Here is a 16,443-nt window from a genome sequence, read left to right on the forward strand (position 1 = left end):
ATTGTAATGTAAATCACAAAGCAATTTTATCTTGACAGAGATTATATACTGTTAAAATATTTCTCGATGAATTTAGCGATGCGTTTGCTTTTCCTTTGCAACTGCTGTGTGAGTTGGACTTTAGCCCAGAAAAGAATGAGATAGCAGCAGCCTGCTTGGTTTACCAGCAACAACTTAAACCTCTCTCCCCAGACCTGTTTAGGGCTCAGAAACAATAAAATAATAATAATAAAAAATCCATTGTTCCTGAACCTAGCCCTCTCTCAACCAACTTTGAGTGTACACACACGTGCATTTCACATAAGTACATGTGTGTGAGTGCTATGGATTGTATCCGAAGGTGCCTTTATGCATGCAAACATGCATTCTGCTCCCAGAGGAATATTTTACACCTTATGCTGAGTGTAATGAAGGAAAGGGGAAACTAGATTCAGCCTCTCACACAAGCAGAAGCATGAGACCTGTAGAAGATTGCACACTATTTTCCTGACATTTTGATTGCTCTAATAGAAGTTTTGCACTAATATGGATTTTGGAATTTTACCTAATAGAGGTACTCTTGGGCACCATCTCACAGAAGCTATTTTCTCCGTTCTGCTCATGATTCTATGGGTAGAATACCATATACAGTACTTTGCACAAACATTAACTGTTGTTGAGGAGGGAAACCGTCTTTCCCTTGGCTTTTGCCCTCCATCCACTCACGCCACTGAGATACACACACACACGCTTTTCACATGTAAACAGCTGGATGAAGTAAGAATGTAAGAAGATGCTGCTGGATCAGGCCAATGGCCCATCTAGTCCAGCATTCTATTCACAAAGGGGCTAACCTGATGCCTGTAGGAAACCCACAAGCGGGATTCGAACACAAGATCACCTTCCCCTCCTGTGGTCTCTAGAAACTGGTATTTGGACAATTGCTGCCTCCAGCTGTGAAGGCAGAGCAGAGCCATCATGGCTAATAGCCACCAACAGCCCTGCCCTCCATAAATTTGTCTAATCCTCTGTCAAAGCCATCTAGGTTGGTGGCCTTTACTGCCTCCTGTGGGAATGAGAGCCATAGTTTAACTATGAGCTGCAAAGAGGCACTTCCTTTTATTGGATGTCCATGAGTTGAATGGCGCAGTCTTAGCTTTCTCAGTAAAATAAATAAAGAAGTGAGTTAAACTCACATAATGCCTGTTTCTTTCCTTATGAAGAATGTATTTTATAGAACACAAAAAAGATCAAACGTGTGTAGATTTTTAAATGTTCACTTTTTGTCTGTGGTGCTGTAAAGAAATCTGAGATTACTTTAAAAATTAGATGTCTAAAAAAATCAAAGATTACAACGGGTGAAAATCTCTATACCTTTTAAGGTGTCAATGCACTGACAGAGTTAAAAGACCACTTTTTCCCTTCATTTCTTCTTCAGATGCTGCTGTATAATAACAATAGGTCCCCCTAGTGGGGGAAAAAGCTAAAATCTATGCTGTTCAACTTCTAAATTTATCTGTGCTAATCCACTATAGCAACCTTGATTGTTACATTCAAAGTTCTCTCCCACTCGTAAAAATGAATGCTTGAAGAGATTTAATTAAGCTTTGTATGCCACTTTAATAATATCATGCAAGATATGCTGTTTCTTCAGTACTGAATTGCTTCATTAAGCAATCACATCAGAAGCCCCACCAGTCCAGATACAAGCGCAAAAATGGAAATCTACCTGCTAAGTATTTCATCACGTTAACAGAATACTCAATCCATTACATTGGATTTACCGTTGATATGTACCAAGTTCCTCAAATAGTATAACAATGCAAAATAAGCGCAGACCTACAACTACATAGTTTTAAAAAGGATTTGGGGGATATGGTGGGAATTAATAGGTAGCATGTGCATGTGTGCTAGTGCACACACTAAAAATGAGTTCTAACATGAAAACATTGTGTCTGGAAAAGTAAGAAGACAATTCATCTCCCTTTGTAATTGGCGAGTTTCCTAAACCTTGTCTCACACTAAGATAATTTTCTGTTATGATGTATATAAAACAGAGAGAACAAATATAACAGATAATAATTAATAGAGAAAAACAAAATTATAAAATGGGCATGTTGAGTGAGTACAGTTATGCATTGGTTAAAATAATGATGTCCAAGTAAAGAATATTAGCACTACTGTATCTGATTATCAAGTACAGTGGTAACTCGGTTTTTGAACGTAATCCAGTCCAGAAAATGGTTCAAGTTCCGAAACATTCAAAAACCGAAGCATTTACTTATGGAAAACTCAATACAGAAGCCGCATGGGATGTTCGACTTCTGAAAAGCGTTCGAAAACCGAAGCATTTACTTCCGGGTTTATGGCATTCGAGTTCCAAAATGTTCATCAACAGAGATGTTCAAAAACCGAGGTATATGTTGCGCTCGGTTTGCTACTTTTTCTCCCCTTCCTGGCTCACATAACAGCTAACTTTGCCCTAAAAATTCAGACTCTGTCATGACAACTCTGATGCATCACCCAGGCCTAGTTTCATATCTAAGTGCTGGAGGAGGAGCCTTACCCATTTGTCATCTGGCACAAAGCCCCATTTCCTTGGTTTTCTTAATGGCCTGTCTGGACTGGCTATTCCAACATTTGAAGCTGTGCTAGATCCAGGCATAAAAGGGTCTCTCATAGAGTCTACTTCCTCTCCACCAAACTGTCCTTGTATTCACAAACTCATAGCGGTATTAATATCTTGGCAAAAGTGTGCCAGCATATTTGAGGTGGATTAATAATAGTTTTCAAGCACTTTTAGAATAACTTGGGTTGGGGAGGCGGTTTTGGCGGTGGAGTAGGGTGGATCTTTGAGTTTTCTGTTAAAAATAGCATGGAGTTCAATGTCAGGATTATGCAACAAAGAGATATTTAAGTCATATTCATGGTGTGTGCATGGCATTAAGAAGCAAGCTGTCTTACGTTTTTGAGATGCAATGCTTACTAGTCCACAGCTAATAGATAGTGCCTGTAGCATGTTTTTGCTAGACAGAAAAGCAAACAATCCTCTGTATAGATTTTTGAAGCTTCGCGTGACCTCCTGTTCAGCTTTGATATTGTAGCAAAACTACCCAATTGGATTTGTACAGATTTTCCCTTGATATAATGTGGGGATGAAGGAAGATCTTGAAACACTGACCTCTCTTTTTTCTCAGAGAGACCATTTTCCTTTTGTTAACCAATGATGAAAACCTTCCGAATGTCCCTGCAGACTTGCTATAGTGGCAATTATCTCCCAAGACTGGTACAGAAATGATGTCTGGAAGGTTTTGCTGACGACAGCCGCTATCTGATGAAACTCTTGACCTAATGAAAAAATACAACAGTAGAACGAGCTCTGGCTTCTGCACCGGCTAATTCTAGTACAAGACAAATTGTTCTCCCTTCTGCACTGGTTGCTTTCCTCATTTAGTCATTAAGAAAATCCAACAATATCCAAACACAGTTAAAGAAAGCAGTAAATCATTCCTTCTGTTTCAGAGATGAATGTGGTTTCTTCTGCAGCCAAAACAGCACCATCCAGGCAGAGATCTGCTAGTGCACATGTGCTTTTCTTCCCATAAAGCAGATGTGATTTTACCTGTGAAATTGCCTTACCTCATATATGTCCATTTGGCGACTTTGATCTGCAGAATTGGCACTGCCAAAGGTGGCATATTGTTCCTTTGGAACTCCCTGCCTATTGACATCAGGCAGACACATTTACTGTTCTCTTCGGCACCTACTAAAATAATTCCTATTTAGGCGAGCCTATGTAAAATATTGACATGTGCTCTAATCCATTTTTAGCTTCTTGTTGATTTTAAATATTTCATCAATGTTCTAAAAAACTATATTTAACTGTTTTTACTGATGATTTTTGAGTTTTCTCCGATTTGAAAACTGCATTGAGGTTTGTTTTTACAGTTAAGAGGTATATAAATTTTACGAAACGAGTAAAATATTCTCCCATGCCTGGAACCAACCCCCTGAAGCTGACCTGGGGGGGGGGGAGTTACCTCATGACTTCTTCCCTTGAACTTTAACTGGGAAACTGACACATGGGAAACATGGAAGAATGGCTGTCAAGCACGTGTGGTCGGTGCACTCGCTGATTTTCTTTTCAAGTGAAGACCTTATTTTTCTTTTCTGTTTTTTATTTAAATAATAATAATTCAGCACTGATTTCTTTAAAAAGTGAAAACACTTCACTTTTTTATGAGCAGTTGTCAGGCACACAGTAGGCAGCATCTTCACTTTCCAGTACTTACAAAATAGTGAGTGGTAGATGTCATGTTTTCAAGAAATGCAGGCTCCCAAGAAAGTATCGCGTGTACACAACTGAAAAAGTGATTTGTAGAATGAAATAACAGGCACTCTCCCCTCGCAACTTTGAAAGCAAGGCAAGTGCATCAAAAACCCTGTGCCCCATCCATTAGAAATTTGCAGAAATTTTCTAATTTTTGAATTTTCATTTTTCCCCCATTGAATGCTGGAGAATAGAAAAAAAGAAAAAGAAAAAGAAAGTGGGAGCAATTTTCACCACAGCATTCGCAGCAGCCAACTTGTGGGAGAAGGTTTGCAGAAGTACCAAAAATGTCTAGAAAAAAGAAAAATCCTTAGGGGAGGACCCTCCAAACAGTGCAAAGAGGACTGAGCGTGCTCAGTGGTTGGAGAGCTGATTTCGAGGTGGCTTTTTTTCTCTCCTCCAGCTGGAACTTCCTGGAAAGGCATTCCAACAGCCCTCAGCTGGGCCCCGGAAGTGTGGGGAGAGACATGGCCAGCCTCAGCAAAGGCCCGCTGGGCCTCTGGCTCACGAGGAGACCCTCCCCGGAGCCCGATGGGGACATCCTGAGAAGGTCTCCTCGTGAGCCAGAAGTGCAGCAGGCCTTTGCTGAGATTCTGCAGCCTTCCAGCTAACAGCTGACACTGGGAAAGCCACACTTCAGCTGAACAAGCCCCCATCCTGCTCTGGAAACCTCTCTGCGCCTCAGCGGAGCAGCCTCAACAAGCCTATGGCTCGCAAGGAGACACACACCCAGCCCAAAGAGGTGCGTTCTGGCACCTTTTTCTCTAGAAAAAAAGCACCAGGGAAGAGGAACACTCTTCACTGCAATGTTTTGAAGAGAACACGAGGGTCCTCTAGTCCAACCCCCTGCAATGCAGGAATTTTTGGCCCAACGTGGGGCTCAAACACACGACCCTGTGGTTAAGTCTCATGCTCTGCGAACTGAGCTATGCACCCCATTTGTCTTCTGTAAATCATCTGAATTCCAGGAACCCAGAATGAAGTCAAGCAACAAGTGTCTTATCCATTCTCCGTTTAAATAAATATTTGTCGGAGTCTGACTGCAGGGACAAGAAGTGCAGAGAACACAGTGGACTCTCGCAACTGTATATTCTTTTAAGAGCTTGCTTCGAAGCAGAGCTGCTGTGGCCCTATGGACTACAATTCCTATTATCTCTAGTCATTGGCCAAGCTGGCAGAGGGTGATGGGAGTGTTTGAAAAGCATGGAAGAATGTACAGTGCCTCTCTTACCATTATAATGTGCATATTAGTTGTTCTGGCATCTTTTCCCCTGCAAAGCAGCTTTCAAATGCTCTGATTAGAAAAAGTGGGGAGGAAAAGGATGCTTAACTACTTCTCTGCTTGCCATCTTTCCACTCCAACTTGCCAAGACTTGTCTTGGCAGGGATCAGCTCTACTTGTAGCTCCTGAGAGAAACTCATTTCATTAGGACTTTGGCTCCAAATTTAAAAGATGCCCTGCTTGCAGAGGAACAATTGGGAGTGCCCTACATGGTCTTTGTAGTGTTTTATCTCCTCCACACTGGGCATCATATAGCATTTAGTGTTGGACAGGTAGGCTTGGCTAGGAAAGAATTACCTCATAGGCCCAATTAGCATCCCTGCTGGGCTAATTTGGCCACAGGTTCCTTATGCCTGATTACAGGAACACCTAAAATAGGGTGAAGAATGTGTGAATCACTTGCTTCTTCTCCCTTCATGACATGCAAGCCATTTTTTCCCCAACATTAGGATTGATGTTAGCAGGGCATCTGGCATCCTTGCATTACGCTTTCAACTTTGTTGTTTAAACTTCAGAGAAAAAAAGGCTATCTTGTGTTCGGATATATGAAGTGAAATGCATCTCTCAAACAACTAAAGCATGCTTTGCTCTAAAAAAACAACCCTTAAGATTCTGAGCATCAACATCAAAACGTTATCTCCCAGTAACTTGTGGTACCTAACTTCGAAGTTGTTGAAAGTCTGCAGCAATGACACATCTAGCCAAATGGAAGACGACTTACCAGAACACACATAAAGCATGCAAAAGGCAAACAAAAAAGGTATGATAGCTTAAGAACATAACCTCTGATTGGATCAATCAGGAATGCATTTTATGCAACATACAACATATCTAATCTTTTACAGTGGTACCTCGGGTTAAGAACTTAATTTGTTCCGGAGGTCTGTTCTTAACCTGAAACTGTTAACCTGAAGCACCACTTTAGCTAATGGGGCCTCCCGCTGCTGCCGTGCCACTGCTGCACGATTTCTATTCTCATCCTGAAGCAAAGTTCTTAACCCGAGGTACTATTTCTGGGTTAGTGGAGTCTGTAACCTGAAGCATCTGTAACCTGAAGCGTCTGTAACCTGAGGTACCACTGTATACTGAGGTTACAGCTAGTTTCCCCAAGAAAAAGGAAGTAGTTAGAAGGCAGTTTGCCTCTTCTAAGATTGCAAGTTATTTCCCCAAGTCATACTCAAGAGTAGACCTAACGAAAGGAATGGAACTCAGTTACTTTTCTATTTTACCTGGTTTAGCTGGACAGTTGAAGCCATTTCCCAGGGTGTGGCCACTTGCATGATGAAAGCTTCTAGGAGCCACAGGTAAGAGCTGAGTGCAGGGTGGTGGACAAAGGACCCCAGAAGCACATGACCCTCACCAGAGGTTCTAGCCCTCCCCTAACACCTCATACACCCCAATGGTAGCTGATGGGTCTCAAACCCTCAGTGAGTTAGTCTTCCTCTGCATGTGAAGACAGGCTCCGGAGTATTGAGCGGATGACAGCAATAGTGGGTCCAACAGTCAAGAAGGTGGTTACCGTACAGGCCATAGAGGAAAATGATGGGTAGGTGGGGCTCATCAACCTGGGAAGGTAGCCCATCTAGGAGATGGTAAACTGATCCTAGAACGCTGCTGCCTTGCAGCTATACTCATTCATGAGAAAGGCTTTGGGAGTAAACCCCTTGGGGGAAAGGAGTGACACAAAATGTAATGCAATAAATAGTTTACAATTACTGCTGCACAACAAAAGCATAACCTAAAAGGCCAAATGTGATTTCACCACCAAATTAAGCAGTACTACAGCTGGCAATTACAACCACAATCCATTTGGATTAAACACTCCAACAAGGGTTACAGAATATAAAAAGAATACTTTATTAAAATGGATGTCTGTTAAACTCTTATATAAAAACTAAGGCCACGGCTAATGCTAAAATAATGTCAACTTCAAAAGGTTTTATACTATGATTTAATTTAAAATTCTTATACAAAGCTATTTTACAAATGAGTACTCAAACGTAACACTGCTTAATCTAAAATTTAATGATATAAAATATCAACCTCTTAGTACATAGATTTTGTGTTTATTTTGGTCCTTTGAGGGGAATTATTTTTTGCATGGCTCCTGCTACAGAAATTAACTTAAACAGAAAGGTGGCAGCTTCAATGCTGAAAGCCGATAATCCTTCCTTTTTGTGCCAAGTTCATTTCTTTTCTTGTACCATTAAACATCACCAGTCATGATGGCAATAAATTCTTCCTGGTTGACTGAAAAAAACGAAGAAAACAGGTAAGTATTGACTGCATATCTTACTTGAAAGCTTTTATCAATCAAATAAGCTCCTTTTGGCAGTCTGAAGGAGGCTAAATACTGAAATTCTCTCAAAAATATTAAAGCGAATTAACATTCATTTGGAAAGTCTGTAGTGGACCCTTTTGAAGGATTAACTTGGTATGAAATCCTCAGAGCAAGCAATTATCACACGAAATAAAAATAATTTAGCTTTACTAAAACAGACTAGTTGGTAATTATTTACATATAAATATATATATATCTGCTGCTATCATTTCATGCTGCATATTGCTGAAAGCCCCAAATCCTCTTGGCCTTGTCTTCTAAATTTGAAGGTACACTTAAAATTCCTGATTTCTGAAGAAGATTCTATGGTTATTTTTTAGTGACTTATATTGCAGATTCAACAGTAGGCAGACAATAATTCACCCCAGTTTTATTTATTCATTGCAAAATAACAGAAGAGGCCAATACATTCATGTATAACCTATGGCATATAATTTCATACTTTAATAGGGAGAAATTGAATTTCATTCCCAGATCCATGGGTAGTTTGTAGGATTACATTTTCTGGAGAGAAAATCAGTCACTTGCTTGACCATAAAATCATCACACAGAAAACAAATTCAATGCACTATTTCTATATCATATTTATGATTAGGACATGAACACAGCATTTTTAGAACTTACTTTCTCCATCACCATCTTTATCAAATTCTTCAATCATCGCCCGAAGTTCTTCATCAGTCATGTTTTCCCCAAGTTCTCTAGCTACACGGCGCAGGTTTCTCAGGCTTATTTTACCCGAATCATCATCATCAAACAATTTAAATGCCTTGAGTATCTCTTCATGAGGATCTCTCTCAAGTATCCAGTCTGTCACTAAAATGAAAACAATTGGGAGATCTGTCTATTTCTATGAAATTAACTCTAAATTCTGTTGGTGAAAAAATAATAATTCTGCATTGAAATGCTCTAACTCTATTCCAAACCCTCAGGTTTCTGACCCAAAGAATTTAAAAGATTAGCTTTCATCATCTACCTAAAGAGGCGGGGGGCGGGGTGTACGCACATGTCGTAACCTCAACTGCATGGATTTGAACTCCACATAGGAAGTGAATATATGGAAAATGTCACAACTTACTGAATACTTAGAAAAGTAACCGAGTAGTCATACTTCATTTCTGCAGAAAACCCACTCTCTCTTTTGATCTTTCTATAGCAACAGCAAATATTGTAGGAATCTTCTAAATACGGCTGCCAAAGTTAAATACAAAAATTGCCCCATAATAATTACTTTTCCATAGTCCAATAGGTGTTTTTTTAAAAAAAGTTGTGGATACAGAATAAAAAAATAAATTAGTTTTAAAAGGAGATACTGGGGGAAAATAGCAGGACATGAAAAACTATGGAATGCTAGTAAAGTTTAAGGTTATCTATCCCCTTTGTTCAGTTTCATAACTACTGGCAGATAAAGGTGGGATAGAAGAGAAGAAAGTGAATGCAGAGGGTCAAAGCAAAATGTTGATAGTTCTTTCTTTCTTTCTTTCTTTCGGGGGGACACACACAATGCTGTAAACATTAAAAGGCTCATCTGTTATCCCCGATACATTTGCATACCCATCCATTAAGAATCAAACCAGCTAAATTTCCAGCTATCAATTATTGCCAAATTTCCTCCTGTCAATACATGTTTAAAATCCAACACTCACCAACTTCATTAAAATCTTCAAAGGTGATTTTCCCAGTCCCTTCCCGATCATAATCTTTAAGTATCTTTAGCACATCTGCTTTTTTCACATCAAAACCTAAGGCTCTCATTGCCACCTTTTGGGAAAAGACAGAAATGCAACAATGTTGACTCACAAATCATTTATTCATCGTAGTTCATACTGACTGCAATAGCAAGTTGATGTTAATAAATGACATTTTTACTAACATGAGAATTTCCTAGATGACAGTAAAGAAAAAAAATCCTAGGTAGATGTATGGGATTGTAAAGATAAAACTTCCAAATGGTTAAACATTTCTGAAAGTCTGCCCAATTTCCCACAAATGCCTGGAGGACAAAAAAATTGGAGTTTGTGCAGTTTTAAGTGCTTGGCTGGCTGGGGGGGACAGAACATGATTGCCGTACCCAAGCTGACACATCTGGCGTCGAGTGGGAGAAGCAATACTTCCCTCTTGGCAGCAAACAGGACATTACCAAGAGGCTCCTGCAACACTGCAGAGATCTCTGCAACAATCTCAGATTCCTGAGCAAAATGGGTGCTCTGAAGCCAAGCCAAGCAGCACTCTGCACATTATTTATGGATCTTTATTTCCTGATCTCCAGCCAAGAAGCGTCTGGTGCCTCCAAAAGCAGCACCTGAAGTGCTACTTTGATAGATGAGAGTTAACGTGATCCTGTGACGCCACAGGAGCCACTATGGTGATTTCCTGTTTTCTAGGTGGAGGTTTACCAGTGGAGGGAGAAAAAGGTAACTCTTGCCATACTTTTGGCCTTGCCAGCACTTTTTCAGAGTGAAATTCACTAGGAGAGCAGCAGTGATCAAGCCAAATGCTGAAGGAGCATAATATTTTATTCTATGCTACTGCTGGAGTGAATGGAGAGAACTGGGTGCACCCGCAGATTACCAACTTGCCGTCCTTGTTTAACCTCTTGTTTACTGACATTACAAAATAAGCATGCTGACTGAGTAGAAATGTATTGGTTTGTGCTGTCAGTATCCTAAACAGTTCAGCAACAACTTCTATGTTTCCAAGTTCCAAAAGTGAATTTTTGTCAGAAAAGAACAAGAAAAAAATAGCTCTATGAAAAAGACACTCTGGGATGGCAACCAGATGGAATAAATTTCCCACCCATACTGCCTTTGGCTCTTACAAAATGAGAGCAGAATATCTGACAGTATGACATTTTGAAAATTATGTTTATTATATCAAGGCTGCATGGGATTAAGCCTTACTGAAATCATGGAGACTTTCCTCAGAACAAACAAGTTTAAGATTGTATTGCTGGAGAACCACTGACATCAAGGTTCTTAGAACATTAATATATTGCACGTAACTCCACATAGCAGCCTTAAGATGTTTCTGACAAAGAGAAACAGGCTATGATGGTATCATGTATGCCATACCACAATGCTAAAATTCTAGATCTAGTTTCCTCTGGAATGCAGATCTATGTTAACTATGAGCACCAAGGGGAATGCATCTTTCCTAGTATTTACTTTTAAGTGCTTCTGCCTTATGGCTGGTTTAAACATCATAGAAACAGGTCGCAAACATTAAAAACACCAATTCAAGAGCTGCTGCAGTGAAGTTGCTAAAGTGTGAGCTATAAAACTAGTTCAAACCTCACTACATGCAAACCACTTCCTTACAATCTCAGCCTCCTCTACACTATGGGGGCAATACTAGCCTATCTCATAGGAAGGTTGCAAAGATTACTAATATTGTATACTATATACTTACTGAATATTCAGCAAGTGCTATATAAATGCTATTACACCACACAGTTTTACTCTGTAAGAATCAGCCATCTTCGTTCATAGCATGTATACCACAGAAAAATGTATCACAATATGTAGCTAACACACCTTATAAGGATTATACAACACTGTACAATTATAAAGCAAAATATCAATATTTTTATAAGAAAATCAATTGCCTTCAGTTCATGATAATCTATAGCTCTGTCTTTATCTGTGTCAAACAACTCAAAAGCATCTTTAATTTCTTGCTTCTGTTCTTCAGTCAAGTCTCTTCTTTTCTTTCTCTTGGTTTTGTCAACAGGAAGCTCAGATCTAGAACATAAAGACAAATGTAGTCAGGTATGCTTTTTTCTCTCTTAAAGAACACACAATTTTAGTTCTGTGGCATATCTTAGTGGGTAGTTATGTGTCACCTTGATGAAGAAAACAGAATGAGAACTGATTTCATGAAATGTCCAGTCTTAGTTTTAAGATTTATGATGGATTCATAAGCAACTGTATTTGGGCTAAGGCTGGTGTAGGAAAGCTTTGGCCCTCCAGATGTTGCTGAACTACCATTCCCATCAGCCCTGGCAAGCATGGCCAATTGCCAGGAATGAGGGGAGCTGTAGTTCTTCCAGCACCTTGGAGGGCCAAATGTTTGCCACACTTGGACTAGAGACTACAATGACAAAACAGCATACTCTGTCTGCCATCAAGACTCCCTTCTGCTCTTTTTAGTTCACCTTTTCCCTGATATATGTATATTATATTCTTAAAATGGACTTCTGCATTCCTAAAGGCTACGGGAGTTCCTATACTGATTTAGTAAGGAAAGCAAGGGTGCTGGTGTTTGCACCTAACTGAACACAAAAAACCTGCTTTCTACAAAGTCAGACCATTAAACCATCTTGTTCAGTACTATGGTAGACTGCAGAGCTTTCCAAACTTTTCAGGCTGGTGACACACTTTTTAGACATGCATCATTTAGTGATGGCTCACTTGGTTAGAGCATGGTGCTCATAATGCCAAGGTTGCAAGTTCAATCCCTGTATGGGACAACTGCATATTCCTGCATTGCAGGGGGTTGGACTAGATGACCCTCAGGGTCCCTTCCAACTCTTACAATTCTATGACACAGTAATTCAGTTTTACTAGCAAACCAGAGGTTAAACTAACCCCTTTCGAGCTCTGGTAAGGAGCACAGGGAGCATTGCAGCCAAGACACTAAGGTGTTGCAACAGTTTGGAAAGCTCTGTTGGTAGAAGCTCTGCATGGCTTCAGAGATGGCATTCCCTGCCCTGCCTAGAAGATACCAAGAACCAATCTGGAAATGTGTGCAGGGAAGGCATTTGCTGCACCACTAAGCTATGGCTCTGTGCTCTGTAGTGGCAGCCCACCTCACCAAGGATCTAACGTTTATGAAGATGGCCTGGAGCATCACAGCCCGAAAACACAACTCTGTGTGTGTCTTCCTACATTAAGAAGGGTCTCTAGCTTTCACTCCATCCTTTAAGGTGAACGCTGGGCTGCTGCCTACCTATTCACCTTGGTTGCCAGCTTACATTATTCGATGTGCTAAAGTTGCTTAGATTATAGATCTAAATGGCATTAAATCACTTCCACAAGCAGCTTTGAGAACCTAAGCGGGGACGCGCATTATTCTTCCTTCCTCTTCCCTCGCCTACAAGGTCCAAACAAAAACAAAAATCAACAAAACAAGATGTAAATAAATAATAATAATAATAATAATAATAATAATAAAAGCTGAAATCCCCGACTCGAAAGACAAGAGGAATCGGTCGGCTACCAAATGCTTTTGCGACGGGAGGGGGGAAGGGGATGCCGCGCGGCACCCGGAGCCAGTGCGCACGCTCGCTGCGGCAAATATCGCGACAAGGCGGCTCGCGACGGTGGGGAGAGGGGTAGAAAACACGTTGCGTTGTCATGGCAACAAGAAGCAAAAAGCCCTTCGCTCGCGGCTTCCCTCCCTCCCTCCTGCCAAGGTACCAACCTCGCCACCAAATTCATTCTCCCAGCCCCACCCCTTAAAACCAGGCGGGAAGGGGGGCAGCGTGTCTCGGCTACTTTGGCCACCGGAACCCGGAATCAAGAGGAACAACAGCCTTTCCCTCGAAAGCGGGGCGCGAAACCCGTTCCCTCCGACAACGCCGCTTCCCCTCTTCGGATTGCGAGCTTTAATTGGACCCCGCGAAGCGTCCCTCCCGCCCCGCCGCTCACAGCGCCATTGCAAGTGGCTAAGCCGCTTGTCAATCAAGTCCCAGGCGCGCCTCCCCGGTCTCCTGTTGAAAATTGGTGGGTACGCCGCCGTTTTACCCAGAAGGCGTTGCTGCTTATAGACGTCACAATGAAGCCGGGGAGAGGGAACGTCGCGGCTCAGGGCAAATTGTCGCCGCGCTGATTGTTGACGTAATAAGAGCCCGCCCGTCCCAGAGTCTCATTGGCTGCAGCCTTGTAGCGCATCCTCCCTAGGATATGAATATGAAAGCAATAAAGTCGTCGTTTTAGGAGGGACAAATCCGAACCTGTCAGTCAAGGGCATTTTATACAATGGACAGAATTTAGTAATGAAAGCTTCATGCTCTGGAGGTCGCGTATTTGAATGGCCTCACATAGAGAAGGCTCTGCTCACAGAAAATCAAAGCACACGGGAGCACCGTTCAGAATAGCCTTCTTGACATTAATACACACACCCTCCTCCTTTCTACGAGTAGGGAGCTCTTTACACTCGAGTATGTCTTCACACAAGTCATTGCTGTACTGTACTGTACTATGGAATTGGCTATCACAAGGTAATAGTTATGGGCATCACATCACCAGGATTTGACAAATGCATGAAAACTGAAGCCATCAATAGCTACTAGACATAGTATATGTCTCTTCATTACATCCAGTACCTGGCCGTATGCTCTTGACTGATACCTGGTGAACACATGAGAGGGGAGAAAAACTGACAGCATGAATTTGCTACATCAATGCATGCTTACTTTGCAATTGTTTGGAGGTCTCTGAAGATGAAAAACAAGCCACTGTGATGCAAGGGCTTTAGACCTGGACTAGCCATGATTTTGGATTTGGATACCTGAAGCCCACGGAGTGTATTTTGGTAAGTCACAAGCTTTCAGCCTAGTTTACCCCGTTTCTTCCTAATTTGGCGACAGAAAGACCCCATCAAGCATCAAGTATAATGTCCAAGATACAAGTAGTAATGGTATGTACAGCTCTATTCTGCTTTGGTCCAGCCTCACCTGGCATACGATGTCCGGTTCTGGACACAACTGAAGGTGGCTACTGACAAACTACAACGTGAAGAGATGGTAAGGGCTCGGACCTCCATTCCTGTGTGAATAATGATAAGGGAGATGGGTATGTTTATCCTGGAGAAGGGGACGTTCAGAGCCAATATGTTTGGCAGTCTGTCACAGTGATGATGGGTCAATTTTGCTTTGTTACTCCAAGAGAGTAGGACCCAAATCAACATGTTCAATTTACAAGGAACAGAGTTTCAATTGAACATTAGGAAGAGCTTCCTGGTGGTATGAGCTGACAGGCATTAGAACAGGCTCCCCTGGAAAGTGATAGATTCTCTGATAGAGATTTTTAAGCAGAGTTGCTGCAGCAGTGCAATTACTACACTGGCAGGGGTTGAACTAGATGACATCTGAGGTACTCTAAGAGTAGAAGTCCCAGGTCAGAACTGGCAACTCCTTCTCTCAGAGCCTTAAGGGACCTACCAGAGAAAAAAACACAAAGATTACTTTTTACAGTCTAATGCAATCCTTTCTCCTCAGCATCTCTTTTCTCAGAACTTAGTTCTGAGCTTACACACTGTTTGAAATTGCAGCTTGTATTATTTTCATTTCTTGCCTCAATGTAGTTTTTTTTAAAAAAAGTTAAGCTCATCTGTTACAATATCTGAAGGCTATTCACGGAAGAATCGTATTTTGAACTGAGTCATATCATATTTGTATATATAGAACTAAACCAGCAGATGGCATCTCTTTTAAAAAAGTAATTGTTCAGTATATATTTGAAAGGACAAGAGAATCTTAATATCTGAATAAAACTTTGTTCTATTTACTCACATTTTTTTCTCCAAGAGATTATTTAGTTTCTGTGTGAAAGGAAAAACAAAAATTCTAACTAGCTCCAGCCCATTACATTTTCAGACATAAGCTGTAAGGTAAAGGTAAAGGGATCCCTGACCGTTAAGTCCAGTTGCAGACGACTCTGGGATTGCAGCACTCATCTCGCTCTATAGGCCCCGGAACCCGCATTTGTGCTCAGTTTCTGGGTCATGTGGCCAGCATGACTAAGCCGCTTCTGGCGAACCAGAGCAGCGCATGGAAATGCCGTTTACCTTCCTGCCGGAGCAGTACCTATTTATCTACTTGCACTTTGACGTGCTTTTGAACTGCTAGGTTGGCAGGAGCAGCAACGGGAGCTCACCCTGTTGGGGGGATCAGCAAGCCCTAGGCTCTGTGGTTTAGACCACAGCGCCACCCGCGTTGTACATACATAATACATAAGCTGTATTGTCTTGTAAACTACTGCAAACCTCAAGCAACTTGTAACTTCCTAAACTCTGAAAACACCTTTCACCTCTCCCTTTATCCCTTTTTATGAGAAGTGTGAACGTGTTGAGCTTGTGTTTTTCACTTAGCATTTGTTTGTGAACCTCTCTTCTCCTACAATTTATTCTAGGCACAAACTTTTTTTTCCCTTTTGCATTATGCTCTTACATGGGTGAGCAACCAGGCTTATTTAAACAGTTATCTACAAAGAACACAGAAAAAGGACGACAGAAGATAACCAGAAGGAATCCAGATGCAAAGGGAGATGTGTTCATAAGTGGTGTAAATAGCATAGTGCCTAGGAACATGAGTCCTCAATCTCAGTTAGCGTGGGTGATCTCTTATGTTCAGTTAGCTGAATCAGCTATAATAAACACAATGAAAGCATTTTCTGCGGCATTAGAGCAAGATGTAGGATGTAATGGTTTTATGCTCCAAAATAATCCCAAGAAATTATGGTCAATGTTCTCATTTTCACAAAAGGATTTGGGCATTTCCGCAAGGAACCC

The 16,443-nt window shown here is 41.2% G+C and overlaps 1 protein-coding gene across 2 annotated transcripts; it reads right to left on the bottom strand.

Moving 5' to 3' along the window:
* Positions 1-7,424: 7,424 nt before the first annotated feature.
* Positions 7,425-13,688, bottom strand: CETN3 (centrin 3). 2 transcript variants are annotated; one of them, XM_083576413.1, is made up of 5 exons: positions 13,581-13,688; positions 11,537-11,672; positions 9,579-9,693; positions 8,557-8,748; positions 7,425-7,841 (listed from the first exon to the last, which is right to left on the bottom strand). In XM_083576413.1, the coding sequence occupies exons 1-5, from the start codon at positions 13,586-13,588 to the stop codon at positions 7,798-7,800; spliced, it is 495 nt and encodes a 164-aa protein (XP_083432539.1). In that variant the 5' UTR covers positions 13,589-13,688; the 3' UTR covers positions 7,425-7,797. The 2 variants fall into 2 exon arrangements, with proteins under 2 accessions (XP_083432539.1, XP_083432538.1); XM_083576412.1 differs by lacking the exon at positions 13,581-13,688 and adding an exon at positions 13,354-13,546.
* Between the last annotated feature and the right edge of the window lie 2,755 nt (positions 13,689-16,443).

The sequence above is a fragment of the Podarcis filfolensis genome, assembly GCF_964270895.1.
Source record: "Podarcis filfolensis genome assembly, chromosome: 11".
NCBI classification, from domain to species: Eukaryota; Metazoa; Chordata; class Lepidosauria; order Squamata; family Lacertidae; genus Podarcis; species Podarcis filfolensis.